Below are 17145 nucleotides of genomic sequence, written 5' to 3'. Positions count from 1 at the left end.
GCCCCGCCCCTCTCTCTCCTTCCCCCGCCCTTCCCCCCTGCCCCCCTCCTCCCTCCACTCTTCCAATCTGTCCCCGTGCGTGTCCCACTAAAGCGATTTCCGCGCATGTAGGCAGGGACTCGTCCCCACGGCGGCGGATGGCAACATGGCGACAGAGGTAAGTCTGTCATATTATCTCTCTCACATTACGGTCGAGGTTTGGCTTAACAACCGCTTACCGTCTGAATAACACCTGTGCCGTTACCGTGGTGAACGAGGGCAGTGTAGCCTGAAACTGTGCCACACTGTGCGGCTCACTTAAAGCACTACTGACGGCTGTGTGTGTGTGTGTGTGTGTGTGTGTGTGTGTGTGTGTGTCCTACATTAAAATGCCAGTGGCGTCCGAGCCGAGGGCTGTTTTCTTTTATGAAGAACGTGATCTGGCGTTTGTAACACTGCAAGCTATTAGCAGTCAGCTGTGCTTAACAGACTCTGAAATAGGGCAAAAACAGGGGATCACTTCCCCAGCGATGTTAAGCTGTTTTGGTGTTTTTGTTTTGTTGAGACGCCCTGTTAATCCTGTGACCCACACACACACACACACACACACACACACACACACACACACACACACACACACACACACACACACACACACACACACACACACACACACACACACACACACACACACACACACACACACACACAGTGTTCAGCACCATGGACAGAAGCCGCCCTGACCTTCCTCTATCTATGCTTTTCCAGCCTGCATCAGTGCTCTCAGATTAAAAAATAAATAAATCATGTGCTACAACATTTTTTTAATCCAACGTACACTTTAATGTTATCAACAGTCCTGGCACATGCCCAACATATTCCAAGAGTGTGGGTGGCCCTTCATCAGTGTGCCTCATCTCTTGTTCCGCCTGTTCGATCTGTTGTGAGCTGTAGTGAAACGTTGTCCTGTCTTCTGCAAGCTCTGCTCCCGTGTGTCCGATACCGGGCTCTGCTCCAACAGACAACAAGGCAGAAATGAGGGCAGACATTGAGCCGCGGAGTGATTGATCACACCTTGTCTGCCTATCGTCTATCATCCTGCACTTCCAAACCGCCCACTGTTTGTACACATTGCACGTGGACAGGTCCTCGGGGAGATGGAGCTCTCTTTGGAGACTCATTACAGACATGCTTTTGTTGTTTTGTCTATCTGACTGTTTGTCGGACTGCCTTTTGTTTTTGGTTTGTTTGTTTTTACTCCTGTTTTCCTTTGTAAAGCGACATTGGGAAAGGCGCTATATAAATCCTATTATTATACTCTATCAAACCTTACTGTGTGTGTGTGTGTGTGTGTGTGTGTGTGTGTGTGTGTGTGTGTGTGTGTGTGTGTGTGTGTGTGTGTGGTGTGTGTGTGTGTGTGTGTGTGTGTGTGTGTGTGTGTGTGTGTGTGTGTGTGTGTGTGTGTGTGTGTGTGTGTGTGTGTGTGTGTGTGTGTGTGTGTGTGTGTGTGTGTGTGTGTGGGATGTATCCTCCTCAGTTCCACAATCTGCAAGAGTTGAGGCACAGTGCATCTCTGGCGAATAAGGTCTTCATCCAGAGAGACTACAGCGAAGGGACCACCTGCAGGTTTCAGACCAAGTTCCCCTCCGAGCTGGAGAGCAGGGTGAGGGGACCTGTTACTTTGTATTACATGTAAAAAGTGTTCATGGTGGGTTGTCATTGTATCCTAGGCAACCCTTACAATTATAAATGGATTTGAATGTTTATTGGGAGCCATCATAGTACTAGATTGAAACCACAGTAATGCTTTATCTATTATTGTATTGCAGTAAGTCCTTATTTTGATGAAGCTTTCATTATTATGTTAGGCTTTTATTTGTGACATGAAATAAAAACACACAATCCTTGAAGCTCTTTGTATATCAAGAGATGCTTTACAGTATCAGTAATACAAACCTTTCTACAAACATCTTTTAACTTTTGAACCCACACTACTCCACCAATCCCTATAAATTCAAATAATAACAAATGCATCAAAAGTATGTATCTTGTGAATACCTACTACCTACTACTTTAGATGAATGTATTACCTTAACACAATAGTTTTCCTGTCTCCACTTTTAGTCTCAAACAAAGGTGAAATGCCATAAAAGGATCCTCCCACTTCCTACCCTGCTGCTCATGACTTGGTTTGTGTCTACAGATTGAGCGGAAACTGTTCGAGGACACTGTGAAGACGCTGAATAATTACTACACAGAGGCAGAGAAGATCGGAGGCCAGTCCTACCTGGAGGGATGTCTGGCCTGCTCCACAGCGTACCTCATCTTCCTCTGCATGGAGACGCGCTATGAGAAGGTCAGACTGCCAATGTCAAACGTGACGCATCATTATTATCTAGGACGAGGCTTAAAAGGTTATTTCTGATGTTTTTAAGTTGGGCTTCATGTACTTAACGTACTAGTCAGTGAAGTAGATTGCACTTCAAACCATCTCTTCAATGCTTTAACTCAATTGTTCATATTTCTTCTGTCTGCTAGGTGTTGAAGAAGATATCCAAGTACATTCAGGAGCAGAACGAGAAGATCTTTGCCCCCAGAGGACTGCTCATCACAGACCCCATAGAAAGGGGAATGCGTGTCGTATCCTTGCTGAACGTTTATGGGTGAACGTGGAGAAAAGCATTTATGGGTCATTCAATCATTGGAGGACATTAAGATGTTAAAGCTTTGGAAAAATGAACCCTTCTACTTTAGTTTTCTGTTATGCATTTGAGAAAAACAGGTAGTAAACCATCACAAAAATAGATTCGGCAAGTAGATTTAGCTAAATTATATACAAACATTTAATTGTACGAAAAAGATAATAATTGTACTGCAAGAAATATAACTCTGTAACTGTGTTTACTCACTAATGAATCCTAGCTGCAGAATGTGCATGCAAGTTGGTCTCCAAGAAGGAGGGACGATGGAAATGCCATTTTAGGGGCTGTTTGAGACTTGATAGTTTCATATTTTAAACCACTTTTTCTGCAACCTTCTTTTATTTTATCTAAGGACAAGTGCATGTTTTAGCATTTTGGGCATGGATAATTTAGATGAATTTAGGTGGGACAGAAGATGTCCTCCAATTCTGGAACGACCCTCACACCTTGTGTTTATGAAACCACTCTCCACTGCAGACTCTTGGTCCCTAACTCTCCCACCTCTCAGATAGAGATCTCCATCTATGAAGACCGGGGCTCCAGTGGCTCCAGCTCGGGGAGCAGCTCCGTGTCCGGCAGCACCGCGCGATGACTGGCTACTTCCTGTCACACCGTGTCCCCCTGATCACTCACAAACCTGGAGGCCAACTAAGGACAATGATGCTCCTCCTGACCCAACACTCACATCCCAAACTTACGCTCACACAAAGCATCCTATAGCTTTCAAGATGTCCCATGCTAAAGGTGTTTAAGCTTTTCAATCACGCACTGTAGAAGTTTATTTTGCATGTGCCGACTGTGGTACTGTCAGATGCAATGTCTCAATGCAAAGAAGAAAACATTGGCTATGTATACTTTGTGTGATCGTCCCATGACCTCCCTTCCTTCCTCTTTGAAAGAAGGCAGGACCACAAACATCATACCTCAGCTGCACCACACCGGACCAAACTGGACTGAATCCAACATTAACGCTGCGCACCAGGCACGTCTGCTTTAAAAGAAGTTATCTGTAGCTCCAGCTGAGTTTCCAGATTTGAGCAAATGTAGGTAAGACGTACAGGTATTTGAAGGCATCGTAACGTTTCGCCCCCCAAGATTAATTGTACAAAAAAGCCTCCTTCACCTATGATGTAAATCACGCTGTCTGGTAGCAGATGTCAATCAGCCCGTCTATATATTTCATGTAGCAGATCTTCCATGTCTTTCACATGAAGCCTATATTTTCTTTTAGTCACATAAACAGACAAGCGCAGTACTAACTTCTCGGTTTTAATGAGTAAGCCTACATTTGATTATGCAAAGACATACTGTGCATTGAATGCGGTAGTAAGTAGACAAAGAATGGGTCAAAAAGTCTTCCTGAATTTTACTTCCTTGTCCTTCCTTGATTTCCAAACGAACTTCCAAAGATCCAAAGCTGCCAAAAAGCTGGCTCTCAAATATGAATGTGTGTTTTATTTTGTTGACATTTTGTGCAAGAACAAACTTTCGTACTGCTTGTTGTTTGATACGTGGCAATGAGGTGTGTATGACTGCGTCAAATAAAAACTGTTTCATCACAGCTGCCAGTCTTTCTTTGTTATTTCATTGTACATCTACAAAATAGTCCTTTTACTATGGCACATGTTGAGTGGTCACAGTAGGAATGTAGTAGTAATGCTAAATGTGATGTAATGTAGTAGTAATGCACATTAGTCAGGTGTTCTGACACAGAAACATTACAACTGGTAATGTTTATTGCTTGACAATATATCAATGTTTTGTTAACCAAAATAATTGTACTTTTCTTGCATGATTGCAGAGTGAACAAATAATTCATAAACATATAAAAGTGTTGATGAAAAGAAGCAAAACTTCCACAACACAACTCGTGCGGTATGATCGTGTCTCATTTATCTTGTTATAAATAAACGATGCATAGCTAAAACCATAGTATAGAATACACTTCGGAAACACGTACAAAAGTATTTTGCAAGGCTGAGACTGGATTTGCAGAAGTTATTACAGAAAATGTGTTCAGTAAAGTACACCTTTGTTCAATAATGCTTTGTCACATTTAAAGGCTGCTCAGGATTTAATTCAAGTACTGATTTAATGTGAAATACAGTCTACAGGCTTCTTCAGCTATGAAAAGTTAACATTTTTGCTGTAGAAATGGTCTGAAGAACATATTAGTGATCATGCTTCCAACATGCTGCATGCACTAAATGCAGATTAGAGAGGTCCTAGAAGATTAGAAGCTGTTTTGAAAGGCTAAAATCCCAAAGTTCCCTCCAGAGTGAGTCTCTCTCACACACTCCCTCTCGGCCTGAAATGCCTCCATTGGACTCCTTTGTTTACTTAACATTGTGACATCACTACGTAATACGCTTCTATTGGCTAGCGCTCCAACACAATGTACGTGATAGTCTAAGGGGCAGGACAATCTATGAGCGGTTGACCAATCACAACAGAGCCGGCCAGCTAACCAACCAGAGCAGACTGGGCTCTGGTTTCAGACAGAGGGTGAAAAGAGGTGCTGCAGCACAGGCAGTATGAGAAAAATAAAGACTTTTGAACATTAAAGCATGGAGACATGTCACAGTAGAGGCACTACATACAAATATGAACCTGAAAAAGAGCATAATATGTATTTACTAAGTTTTGGTCAGGAACATTCATTCATGTTTGCTAGATATGCTACACTGCACTACTTTCAGCTGAGTAAGGGGCACAATACTGACCTCAGTTTTAATTCTTCACTTACAGCATTTAAAGACTTCTGCAGCACACCAGAGCAAACAGGAAATGCCCAAACTGCTGGGTATCCAGATTCTAGGATATGCATACTGATAACACAGACACACTGTTAGTGCATGTCTCAGGAAGTCGTTTAGGAAATGCTTAGTACAGACTAGTGTCGTACTGTATCATCATTACCCTGAAGACTACCATCCTCTGAGGCCTGACAGAGCAGAGAGCACCATGACACACTGTAGGAAAACTGTCTCAAAACAGGAGGCTTCAAACATGGAGACAGAGGTAGATCGGAAGCCATCGTAAAATGGAGCCAACGCTGCATGGGTGGAGGGACAGAACAGGCGATGAGAAGAAGAAAATGGTAGAGGAAAACAAACAAAGGCAGACATCAGAATAAGAAAACACTGACAAGACAAAGGTTGAAACATGAAGGAGATGGCAAGATGTGAAACAAGCAGAGGAGAGGTGCAAACCGGAGAATAATGGCTTAACTTTTGTTGTTAGTCTTTGTCATCCACAGAGTTCATGTCTTGTTCATATTTGTTAATCTTCAGATGGCAGCTGGTGTTAGTGTGTTAGTTAGTGAAATGTAAAAAACAAAAATGCAGGAACCGCTAGTGTTTCCTGATGCTGTTTTTTGTATCTATGAAATGATCATCTTTGTGTGTTTGACATGTTTATGCTGTTTGAGTGGGGATGCAATATGTGATATGTGATGACCATCAGTTTCATCCTTTTTTTGCTTTTCATTTTTGGGAAATAATTAACATTAAAATGCATCATGTTGTGTATTTAAATAGCCCATTTGTTAAATGTAGGGTATTCTAACCCTTACTCACTCAAAAAAGAAATGATAATCTGACCATATTGATTTGGAGTAATTTATTTAGGGAGTTTGCCAATGCGCATTAAAAATAACAAGCATAACCATGCAGTAGCTGTAACAGTTCAAGAGAAAGAAGTCTTAAAACTACTCATAAAGTAAAGGAAATCACATGGCCCAGGGATTTTTAGAGACTGTCCTCACACACCTGTAAAAACATAAACATGAAATAAAAAAAAAGCAAATTTAAGCCACTATATTTAAAAAGGACTGATTTAAAGTATTTCATTCTTACCTGCACAGCGGCCATTCTGGACAGAAAAGCCTTTCCCACACTGAACAAGAGAAGAAAGACATTCATTGGTTTTCAAAAAAAAAAATGTTTATTCATTAATCTAGCAGACAAAAGGCGTACAATTATTTTAGAACATAGGAGGCTTTGTGTTGTCTGCTGTAGTTTGTGGTGAACATTTTTTTAAGCGCCTACCACAGAGTGCCTAGGCCATTACCGGTGTTCCTCATAATTCATGCCGTGGGTCCGATCTGCGTACCTGCGTGTCATTGGCAAGCAGAGACGATTCCCCTTCTTTGGGAAAAGCTACTTCCATCACTGAGTTCATTTCTCCAGGCTGAAGGGTTCGAGAGATGGAGCTGCCGTCAGGCCAGGAGACTTCCAGTACTGTCACCTCATCAGTTCCTGGGAGTCATGGGTCAAAAGTAAAACACTGAGCATCACTCAAGAGAAAAATGTATGTCTGTGTGTAAGTACAATATGGGATTACATTTTGAAGGAATAGCTTATAAATATTTGCTGAGAGTTAGATGAAAAGATCGACCACTGAAGCTGGAGCCAGGAGGTCATTAGCTTAGCTTAGCATAAAGAGTTTAAGCAGAGCGAACAGCTGGCTGAATTAATCCATAGTTAACACAGACTCTTATCATCTTGAGGTTGTGAGGTAACAAGAATATAAGTTATACGGCAATAAATAATGTGTTGATTTTGAAATGATTGTCCCTATAAAACCAAAAATGTAAATACAATACATGTAAATTAATGGCTTGAGGGGTTCACATAGGTGCATTTTTAACCTTGGACATCGCCAGGACTGCACTGGGTACAGAGTTACTAGCGAAAAAATTGTGTAACAGGTTGAAAAATATTTTCATGTAAACTCACAGGCACGGCTTAACATCTAAATCCGCAAATATGATCAAGTATTATCACCTGCCATGATGATTGTTTTATAATGAAACCTGAGAATGTGCTTGCCTTCCTGGCATCAAGAGACTTTTTGTGAGTTAGATCACTGAATCAAGAATAGGAACTCAACTTAAACCAGGATAAAAATAAAAATAAATAACTTCAAATTCATTAGTTCTGTAGACTGGGGGTTTAAACACAGCTTGAGGCCAACTCGATTAGCAGGGGTCGGGTCTGGGTTTGACTTGGAGATAATTACAAATCATAGCTCGGTACCAGTTCTGTGCAGGTGAGGGTTTGAAAAACTGAACCCATGCAGGATAAGATTACTTTAAATTAAGTTATATATATATATATATATATATATATATGTGTAATTGGTATACAAGATATATTTGAGTGTCACGTTGTCTCCAGAGTCTGTGAGTTATAAAATGCTAAAGGAGGTTACCTAATCCAAAGTGTGCGACAGGCTCCATCTCACACAGATACCCTGATCCTCCGTCAATGATGCGTGTGTGAGCTCCACTCTGACGGGTGAAGGCTGTCACCTTGGCTCCCCGCGCAAAAGAGCCAAACTGCGTGCGAGGGATGACTCGCAGCCAGTTGTTGGACGAGCCCTGATGAAGTGGGACAGTTCAGGTTGAGGATCATTCAGGCTCAGCAACTATTACCAAACACACACTCACACAGATACACACCTGCGTGACCTTGAAGACAGAGATTGGTTGCTGGACACTCTCTCCATGTGCCAGCAGCAGCTCCAGCTGTCCATCTCCATCCAAGTCTGTGACGGTGCCACCTGTCCAAAACCAGCAGAGCCTTTACTGCGCTGACCTACATAACAACCTCACTGTGACGTTTAACCAACAGCTGTGTCTCTGTAAATCTCCTCCAAACAGAGAGGTAGCAGAGGTGTATTCACTTCAGGTTAAGACATTCTGAGAATAAAACAAAATGAAAATATGTTGTCCAATGTCCTCTGGTCTGAGGTGTAGCTGACCTGTTCCCCGGCCCTGTGGCTCTGCAGCATCTCCCACATTAAGCTCCGAGATCAAAGGGTCTGCATCGGCTCTCCTTGACACCCTGCATAGAAACACAACATTTATTTAAGATTTTTTAAATCGTGTATGCTTCTTTATTGGGCTTGGGGTTAATCAAATCAAATCAAGTTTTCAAATCAACGATTTTTGGTCGAGCCAAAGTGCTGTACATAAAATAAAAATAGCCTACAGTAGAGACACTTTACAGCAACTATTAATACTGAATAGTCACCTGAACAGCCTGTTAGGGGCGTTGCCTCTATAAGCAATATTGTTGAAAAACACCTCCAGCTCCTTGTCATTGTCAAAGTCAGCAACGATGACTGTGCGAATAGGCGAGGGAGCTGCAAATCCTCCAGAGGCTATGTTCTGCACAAGCAAATACTTTAAAGTCTTGCTTTATCAATTTTATTTTAACTTTTCCTTTCTGCCCTTTCTCTCCTTCCTTACCCTGAATTTAGAGTCGCTGCCCCTCAGGTAAAGTCTGTGGGGGCCGTTCCAGTTGCCATACACAATGTCCGTTTTTCCATCTCCATTGAAGTCAGCGAGTGCTACTCCTCTGCCATGCTGGCTTCGGTCCTCCACACCTTCAGAGGTTGACAAAAGGTTGAAAGCTTTATTGCTGGGAAACTTCTTCCCCAGGCCCAACTAACAGCCCCAATGTGTGGGGTTTGGAAATTGCCAACATTGGCGACTCCTAGTGTTAGTTTTAAAGAAGACACCCTGGAAGACATCATTGCATTTTGGTACTTGACATAACCTTATTTAAGTATCAAATACCTGGATGGTCTCACAGTGTTTAAACAATAAACAGACATGTGTGTTGCTCTGTGTGGCTGTAGTAAGGTATAGCATTGCATTGGGCTAAACACTCACACGGTGCTATGTTTACCATGGTTACTGTCTTATTTAGTTAATCAAATATGCTAATTAGAAAAACAGCAAAAAAGCTGAGGCTGATGGGAAGCGCATCAGTTTTTCAAATATTGTGTAATATTTATATAATATAAACATATGCCCTTTTGATGGCAATCCAATAAAAAGTGTTATCAAGCCAAGAGAGACTTACACTTCAATACCTACAGAAACGCTATTCCTGACTATACCCCTTACTGTTGATACTCACCAGCCTGTGTGGCCATATTCACAAATGTCCCGTCTCCATTATTCTTAAACAGGAAGTTAGGTCCATTCTCGTTGTCACAGAACACGTCCGATTTCGACTGGCTCAGGATTGGTCCGACCACCACACCACGGCCACCTGCGTAACGATCAAAAAATGTATGTTTCAGCTGATTCAGGACACAAAACATCCCAGACTTCACCTCTCTAACCTGACTCCTGACCTGTGAGCTTGTTGACTCCGGCCTCTGCAGCCACATCAGACAGAGCGATGATGCCCTTGGAGACATCACTAGCAGCCTCGTCCATTTCTAAGAGAGAGTGGGGACCGACGCTGCCACTGGCGTAGTTGGCCACATAGATTGAGTAACGGCCGGTTCCCTGCAGAGAAAATATATGAGGTATTACGGAAGAATTTGAGAATAATTGAGACAAAAGGTGGAATAAAAGAGATCAGATTGAGGGACTTGTTAATGCCATTTACTAACCTTTCTGTCTACACATGCAACCGAACGTCCTGCCATGTGATTAGCGACACCACGGAGCACATTGAGCTCGTCCCCAAGAAGATCTTCAAAGCGACCATTCCGAAATTTGAACAGTTTATCTGAATAAGTTGCCCGTCCTGCATTAAAAAAAAGTCAGTTATCGCAGGGAGTCTTTCAGATACTGGTAATCACCTTCTGGATACATGATGAAGACATAACATAAGAATGTGCTATTCACCAGAGTAGGCATTGTTTGTGTTGAGGAAGTAGATCTCCTCACGCCCATCTCCATCCACATCACAGGCTGTAACTCCGATAGCATTTCCTGCTCGGTCCCTCAGGGCGTAGTATGGAGAGCTGCTGTCATCAATAGCAATGTTTACCAGCCTGTTTAGAGTGCGATCGTACTTCAGCACCAGGTTGGGCCCATCGTACCTGAGGGAAAACATCACACAAAATAGTTTTGTACATATAAGAATGTCTATGCCATTTGGAATCGGCCCTCCACAAATTCAAAGTATAATGGAATATTTCCCACAAATGAAACTTGTGCTCGTCTTATATTGTACTTCTTAAAAATATATGTAAAAAAATATTGCACAGTAGTATTCATGTGTTAAGGCATTTTTAAGTATCAAGCATAATTTACCTACATTTGATTGATTTTGCTAACTTATAACTGAACTTATGAGGTAAGATACCTCTAGTGAGTGGCCCTGCCCTTCGTATATTTTTCTGTATGTGGCCCTCTGTGAAAAAAAGTTTGGACACCCCTGGTCTATGCAGTGTAAGGAATATAGGAAACAGCTAACCCTTTTCACACTCACCCTGCAACAACCACCTCCAGGTCGCCATCCCCATCCACGTCCGTAACAGCCATTCCATAGTTGAGTTGTGTGGGATTGTGCAGACTGTCAGGAGGAAGCATGGTCTGTGTTACAACCTGCAGCATGGGCTCAGAGCTCTGGGCGTGGCACTGATGCCAGACTCCAGCCAGGAGGAGCAACAAACCTGAACGCCACATCACTGCAACGGGAACACAGAGTTATTGTACTTTTACATGTATGATGCATGCAGACGATGAACAAGTCTTATGTTTAAAGCAGGACAGCCTCAATGATGATGAGCTAATATCATATTTAGAAACACTGTGCATGAGTTAGGGCTAAACAATTTATAATAAATATATCTAATTGCAAATATTTTGTCTGATATTCCAGTTTTATATATCAGTTTTAACTTGAAAGCCTTTATATAAGATGATTGTCGTATGAGATCCACCATACATTTAAACGTGAATCGTCTCTACAGTATACACTTGCATGCTCTTCGTAAGATCAACATTTTTGTCACAGGGTTAGAGAATCTGCACACAGGTATATTAACCCTCTGTTCTTATGGACATGTTTGTGTTATTCATACTTGATTGTTGTTAAAAATGAAGCACAGCCCTGCAGGATGCTGAGCAGAGACTTTTGTCAACGCAAAGGCCGTCTTACCTGCACCGTCAGGGTGAAGAGAGGGAGATTATCAGACTCCGCAGCAGCGATGTGAGGGCACTGGGCCGTGATTGTTATATCATTTGTTATTAAATGTTAAATTCCCACCTTACACAACGTCTGCTTATAACATGTACCAGCTTAAGTTGTGTAACGCAAAGACGATTGGCCAATCAGCGAAGACTGTGGGCCTTATTAGAAAGTTGACCAATAGCTGATCTGGGTTTCTGTGAGCATGTATGTGGAAGGCGGAAGTCGTGTGTTTGCAGGCGCTGTTAGATCAAAACATTACGGTACTGAAATAATCATTTCAACCGACAGCACATTAACATTGTCTTTCTGTGGAGAAATCTTGATTATAAAAACAATGCATGTTGTGATTTAAAAAACAAATACGATAGTAAAAGGCGTGCTCTTCTTTCAGAGTGTTTTAGCTGCAGAGGCAAAGAAATTACACTATATCCCAAAATCCTTTGCGCTGTCCTAGGCTTGCGTCACCTGTGCGACGAAAATCTGAAGCTAAACAAACCAAACCCGGGTAAGACAAATGAGCAACCGTTATTTTAACAATTCTCCCTGCAATGTATTTATTAAAAATAAAAGAACACAATCCTATTTTAATGTATGCTGATACTAACTGAATGGTTGTGCCCTCAATTAACACATATTTCTACCTCAGCGAGTGGAAGATTAGTTAGCTAAAGCGGTAAGCTAATAGCTAATAGCATTGTCATGGTTTATATGCGTTTAGCAAGATTTTAGACTATTTTCCGGGGGGAGTTAACTAGTTCACGTAGGTTGGTTAAAATAACATTCATATTGTTAATACACTCATTCAAGACTAGTTTAGAAATGTTAACGGTTAAAGCAGACCAATTTTCACTGCATTGTCTCTTCCTCTGTTTCCTTTGATCATCCAGGTGTTTTTAACGTAATTCAATAATGGAGTTGGAACAAGCGAAAGAAGACTCTACTGCAGCCCAGCCAACACCCGCACCCCCCGCCCCGTCTAAGAAGACAGGACTAGCTCAGAACGTCCCCAAGCAACGACTCCCTGGAGCCAAAGATAAGGCACAGCCTCAGGGAGAAGTAAAACCAAGACCCAGGCCCCGCTACACAGACAAGGCAAGGAAAAACGCCAAGAATAAGAAGGACAAGGCTGGAGCAGATAAGGGAGCTGCTGCTGGGGGAGAAGGTGAGGCCCAGAATGGAGATCCTGAGGTAAAGGCAGAGGAGGATACAGAGGTTAATGGGCAGCTTGACCCAACCAATGTGGAGGCCCAACTTACCTCACGGCTGGAAGCAGCTGCCATTGAAGAGGAAGAAGAAGAAGAAGAAGAAGAAGAAGAAGGGGAAGAGGAGAGTTGGGACACCTTGTTCAATGATGAAGGAGATTGCCTGGATCAGCATCTTTCAGAAGAGGTGAGAGCTTGGGCTTGGTGATTCAAATATGAAAAAGTAAAAATAACCAGAAGAACCTTCCCCACAATTCAGAAACACACATTTTTTACAATACACTTATCCCCTTGTTGTTTCCCTCTTCTCCCTCCTGTTCTCATCTCACTTTTCTCACTTCTCCAGCTGGCTGTGAAGCAAGGTAGAAAGAAGAAGTCCGTCCAGGAGGCCAGGTTTGATTACTACAACACGGACAAAGATGCAGAAGATGACATCGACCTCACTGACGACGAACTTGCTAACATTGTAGAGATCTACGAGTTCCCTGCTGAGTTTAGGACCGAGGACCTTCTCAAGTTATTTCAGGACTACTCGTATGTATAATTCTTATACCTATTACTGAGAAAGTTGAGAGCCTACATGTTCCAGGATGCATTGCATTGCAGATACTAATGCAGAGCTAAAACATATTGTAGCCAAGCAACACCTATTGTATGCAGGTAATAACAAAAATAAATCATGAAAACATGGTAATCTGGTCCAGTGAGAACCCAAACTACAACAACTCTTTATTGAGAGGATGCAAAAGAAGGTCTGCAACCCACGTCCTTTTAAAATTCATGCATAGTAAAAAAACATGAGCCCCCTGAGTCTGCAACAGCATCCAAAAAGAAAAGCACACGGCAGCTTCTGTTGGGTGTGATCATTACTTTCCAGCTACAGAATCGGCCTCTCCGCGGCAAATAGCCAATATTCCACCTTGCATCAAACTACGTCACTATCAAAGGACAATGCAGGAATAGGAATAACATCAGACAGTAATACACACTAAAGTACGTATTGCTTTCATCAACTACATTCACTTTTTAAACACTAATTAGACATCCACATAAAACGTGTCAATGTTCTATTTAAAGATTCACATTGGAAGCCTGACTAAACCACTGGACTCTCGTTGAATGTGGCTTCCCTGGCATATTTGTTTTTAATCTTCCTGTGGTTTTTGTAGCAGTCTATGTTGTCTGACCTTTTCTTACTATGTCTTTCAGACAAAGAGGTTTTGACATCCAGTGGATTGATGAATCAAGTGCTCTTGGCCTCTTCTCGAGCCCCATAGCAGGTAAGTGAAGCACGGCGTCACATGTAAGAGACATTTGGGAGGGGAGTACCTAAAATAAGAAATCCTCTGCAGTAAATATGATTGTTGTGAGGCTTTACCCAATAGGAGAACATATGTTCAATTAAGAGTATCAGTGGACCCTTATGGAACGACTCAACATTATTTAAATTAATAATAAGTATGGGATAACTGCTGAGCGAATAAATTGTATTGTGAGCTCTATTAGGTTACACAGTTAACTGATAAATGCGCTTTTTAAAAATGGTGTTTTTAAAAATGTTCTTCTCAATTTTCAGCTCGGGAAGCTTTAAGAACCAAACATCCACTGATGAAGCTGCGACCTCTTTCCAAATGCTCCCCCGCCACTAAAGCCAAAGCTCGTAGCTGCTCAGGTACAAAAAGCGTCTCCAGTTCAGCTCGGATCATCCTCCGTAGCTCACATTTAGATACACGACCTCATTATTCTTTATTCTTCCCATCCTCAGACTACCTCCTGCCTGCTAAAGAGAGACCTCAGACAAGTGCCGCACTGGCGCGAAGGATGGTGATCGGTGCCCTCGGTGTGAAGAGCAACCTGACGGAGGAGAAGCGCGAGGCAGAGAAGAAGAAGCTCCAGGAGGCCAAAGGTGCAACATTTACAGCGATAATTGAGATGTTATTAAAGGGAAGATGTACTGTGGTCAGCAGTGCTTTTAAAGGACTGTTCTCTATAGATGAGAGCAACCCATCCGGTATTTTCACTCTACGTCAGGGCCACGCCCCTTTTGGGGTGAAAACACTTGCCGTCATTTGACTGGCGGTAAATACAGATTCAGAAGTTTTCTCCAATCACATCAAACATTTGAGGAAACATTGCATATTTCCATCTACAAGGAGCCCGATTACAATGTCAGGTCAGGCAAACAATTACACCATTTCCTTGGAGACCGATGATCGATTTATGGTTTAATTCATGTGACAAGGGGATCGTTGTCCTGTCACTCTGCTGGTGGACGAACTTAATCTGATATCGGCTTGTCAGTGTTTTATATTTAAATGCAGCATCTACAGTCTCTACTTTGTGTTTGAGCATTACAACCGTTTACTTTGATGCTAGATGTTAACCTCATTAGCATTGTAATGTAGTTGTTCTGAAGTGTTTCACATAGCCATACCGGTATTGACCAACCGGGTCCCATTGGTTACGATCTAGCCCTATCTGTGGAGGCCTGAAGACACAGATGTTTTCTTTTACCATATTTTGAACGAAGTAAAAGTAAAGAAAATGTTAACTTTGGATCTGTTTTGTTGTTTGACGTGCACTACATGACACGGCAGCTTTAAGGGATGATGAAACTGTTGATTTCCGCTTGGCGCCGATGCCTTGTTTTCACCGGAAAGTGGGTGGGGCCGTAACTGTGCCAGGAAGTGAGGTAGCCCTGCTCTCATCTATGGTAGAGTAGATGATCCTCATCCTGTTGGGCTGTTTCTATCTGAGTATGAAGCACGGTGTCAGTAAGAAAGAACCTTGGTTACCAGTCACTCTATGAAGAGATATAAAGTCCTTACCTAGCTGTCCTAGTCTTTGCATCACAAGATTTCCACCACAAGTGGGAGCTATTTTCATACTTTACTTAAGAAAATGCAGATTGATGCCAAGAGAGGTTGCTCTCGGCCCACTGCTGTGCTCATCATAACAAGTCTATAATCAGAACATTTCCTTTCTGAGATGGAACATAAGTATATAGGCCCAGAAAACCACGAATGTCCACGGAAGAGCCAGTCGGGAAGTATAGAAACTAAAAAAAGATCTCCTTTGTTCGTCCCATACTGTGCTCTTTAAGTAACAGGCACAGTGAATATCAGACGTGCATCGTGTGCTGCACATTGTGTCCTGGGAAAGGATGCCACGTATGGTCTTATTCAGAGATGAATTTACAGACGGCTCCTCAGCCTGCCTCATCGCCTCACTGCCCTGCATGTGGTGAAGACATTGATACAAATATAGAGCAACAAATAAACAAAGTCTTGTTTAGGTAAGAGCTTCCGCTGATTGATGTGTTGAACTGTGTCTCTGTTATTTATCTTTTCAGAACAAAAGCGCATGGCAGCCAAGCAGAAGGAAGATGCCTGGGAGGGGAAGTGATTGGATGGAAAACTACCGTTTTATTTTTGTTTTGTTTTTGATTCCTTGATACAGCAGAGACTAAAGTCTTCTCTGTTTCTTCTCCTGCTCTGTTTTCGACAACTGGCCACTCCTTCCTACCGCCACACTTTCCAGAAATGGATTCCCACCATTTGTTCCTTCTTTCTGGCTTTAGTCCTTTAAAAAACTGTTACCAAACATCTCTTCATCCTCAATCTGTTTGCCTGCATTGTTACATCAGCCTTTATGTTCATGCTGGGACTGTTGCCTCAGTGCCATGGCTGGGGCTAACACAAATAACAATGTTTTTTTAAAATCATATTTCTTGACATTGTATCCAAAGTCTGTAGTGAACCATCTAGTCTAATCCAATTTAATAATGTTTGTTTTAATATAGAATTATGTTCACGTTTTTTTTTTAAAGATGAACCAAGTAAATGAACTTGTAAATGTGAGGGAATCAAATGCAGTTTGAAGGTCCTGTATTAAAGTGACATTAGACAACATTATTGCTTCAACTCTTCTTTGTCACATATTTTTTGTTTAAAGCAAAATGTAATGGCCGAAGAATAACACCACAACAAAATAGCTTACAATATATTTTGCCAGTAAAACAATCAGAGTCCACATTCACGGTGGGAAGTCTACTTGACAAAAGAGCCTTGTAGACAGAGGAGGTACGAAGAAGCAGGGTGATTAAAAACATTATTTTTACAAAGCTAGATCGTTACCTGCTAACTTCTTTATATTACTCTATGTTTTACTCGGCCTTAATCATCGCACTGAGATCAGGGTTTGTAGTTCTTAGGGGATTCTTCAAGCTGCTAGTGTTGCTCATGTTGCTCGCAATGCATAAAACAAGGTGAGTGGTCTTGTTCATATCAAAATCAAATGATAAAAAGATATCAT

The 17145-nt window shown here is 42.0% G+C and overlaps 3 protein-coding genes across 5 annotated transcripts; 2 read left to right on the top strand and 1 right to left on the bottom strand.

Moving 5' to 3' along the window:
* The first annotated feature begins 24 nt into the window (after positions 1-24).
* On the top strand, positions 25-4242 carry golga7ba (golgin A7 family, member Ba). 2 transcript variants are annotated; one of them, XR_004571421.1, is made up of 6 exons: positions 25-157; positions 1517-1642; positions 2183-2335; positions 2518-2619; positions 3190-3425; positions 3584-4242. XR_004571421.1 is itself a non-coding variant. In XM_034239263.1 (5 exons), the coding sequence occupies exons 1-5, from the start codon at positions 146-148 to the stop codon at positions 3271-3273; spliced, it is 477 nt and encodes a 158-aa protein (XP_034095154.1). In that variant the 5' UTR covers positions 25-145; the 3' UTR covers positions 3274-4242. The 2 variants fall into 2 exon arrangements, 1 of the variants encoding a protein (XP_034095154.1); XM_034239263.1 differs by having other exon boundaries at positions 3190-4242.
* A 2045-nt stretch (positions 4243-6287) lies between these two features.
* On the bottom strand, positions 6288-12528 carry crtac1a (cartilage acidic protein 1a). Of its 2 annotated transcripts, none has more exons than XM_034239253.1 (14): positions 12470-12528; positions 10925-11123; positions 10336-10532; positions 10098-10234; positions 9834-9990; positions 9614-9748; positions 8938-9074; positions 8720-8856; positions 8448-8530; positions 8146-8246; positions 7896-8064; positions 6795-6940; positions 6539-6578; positions 6288-6451 (listed from the first exon to the last, which is right to left on the bottom strand). In XM_034239253.1, the coding sequence occupies exons 1-14, from the start codon at positions 12510-12512 to the stop codon at positions 6444-6446; spliced, it is 1689 nt and encodes a 562-aa protein (XP_034095144.1). In that variant the 5' UTR covers positions 12513-12528; the 3' UTR covers positions 6288-6443. The 2 variants fall into 2 exon arrangements, with proteins under 2 accessions (XP_034095144.1, XP_034095145.1); XM_034239254.1 differs by lacking the exon at positions 12470-12528 and adding an exon at positions 11597-11835.
* Positions 11832-16742, top strand: r3hcc1l (R3H domain and coiled-coil containing 1-like). Its single transcript, XM_034239255.1, has 7 exons — positions 11832-12134; positions 12517-13018; positions 13178-13365; positions 14041-14111; positions 14408-14503; positions 14597-14737; positions 16184-16742. Exons 2-7 carry the CDS (start codon positions 12539-12541, stop codon positions 16234-16236), a joined length of 1029 nt encoding a protein of 342 aa, XP_034095146.1. The 5' UTR covers positions 11832-12134; positions 12517-12538; the 3' UTR covers positions 16237-16742.
* The last annotated feature ends 403 nt before the right edge of the window (positions 16743-17145 follow it).

This window comes from Gymnodraco acuticeps, unplaced genomic scaffold (assembly GCF_902827175.1).
Source record: "Gymnodraco acuticeps unplaced genomic scaffold, fGymAcu1.1, whole genome shotgun sequence".
NCBI classification, from domain to species: Eukaryota; Metazoa; Chordata; class Actinopteri; order Perciformes; family Bathydraconidae; genus Gymnodraco; species Gymnodraco acuticeps.
This window is presented reverse-complemented; position numbering and strand designations above follow the sequence as displayed.

Coding starts and splice junctions, on each gene's coding strand:
- golga7ba (XM_034239263.1), top strand. Junction 1,643..2,182: donor CCTCCGAGCTGGAGAGCAGG/GTGAGGGGACCT, acceptor TTGTGTCTACAG/ATTGAGCGGAAACTGTTCGA. Junction 2,620..3,189: donor TAGAAAGGGGAATGCGTGTC/GTATCCTTGCTG, acceptor CCCACCTCTCAG/ATAGAGATCTCCATCTATGA.
- crtac1a (XM_034239253.1), bottom strand. CDS start 12,512: ATGATCAAAGGAAACAGAGGAAGAGACAATGCAGTGAAAATTG. Junction 8,531..8,719: donor GCCCCTAACAGGCTGTTCAG/GTGACTATTCAG, acceptor GTTTCTATGCAG/GGTGTCAAGGAGAGCCGATG. Junction 8,247..8,447: donor GCCACAGGGCCGGGGAACAG/GTCAGCTACACC, acceptor GGTTTTGGACAG/GTGGCACCGTCACAGACTTG.
- r3hcc1l (XM_034239255.1), top strand. CDS start 12,539: ATGGAGTTGGAACAAGCGAAAGAAGACTCTACTGCAGCCCAGCCAACA. Junction 14,112..14,407: donor CTTCTCGAGCCCCATAGCAG/GTAAGTGAAGCA, acceptor CTCAATTTTCAG/CTCGGGAAGCTTTAAGAACC. Junction 14,738..16,183: donor GAAGCTCCAGGAGGCCAAAG/GTGCAACATTTA, acceptor TTATCTTTTCAG/AACAAAAGCGCATGGCAGCC.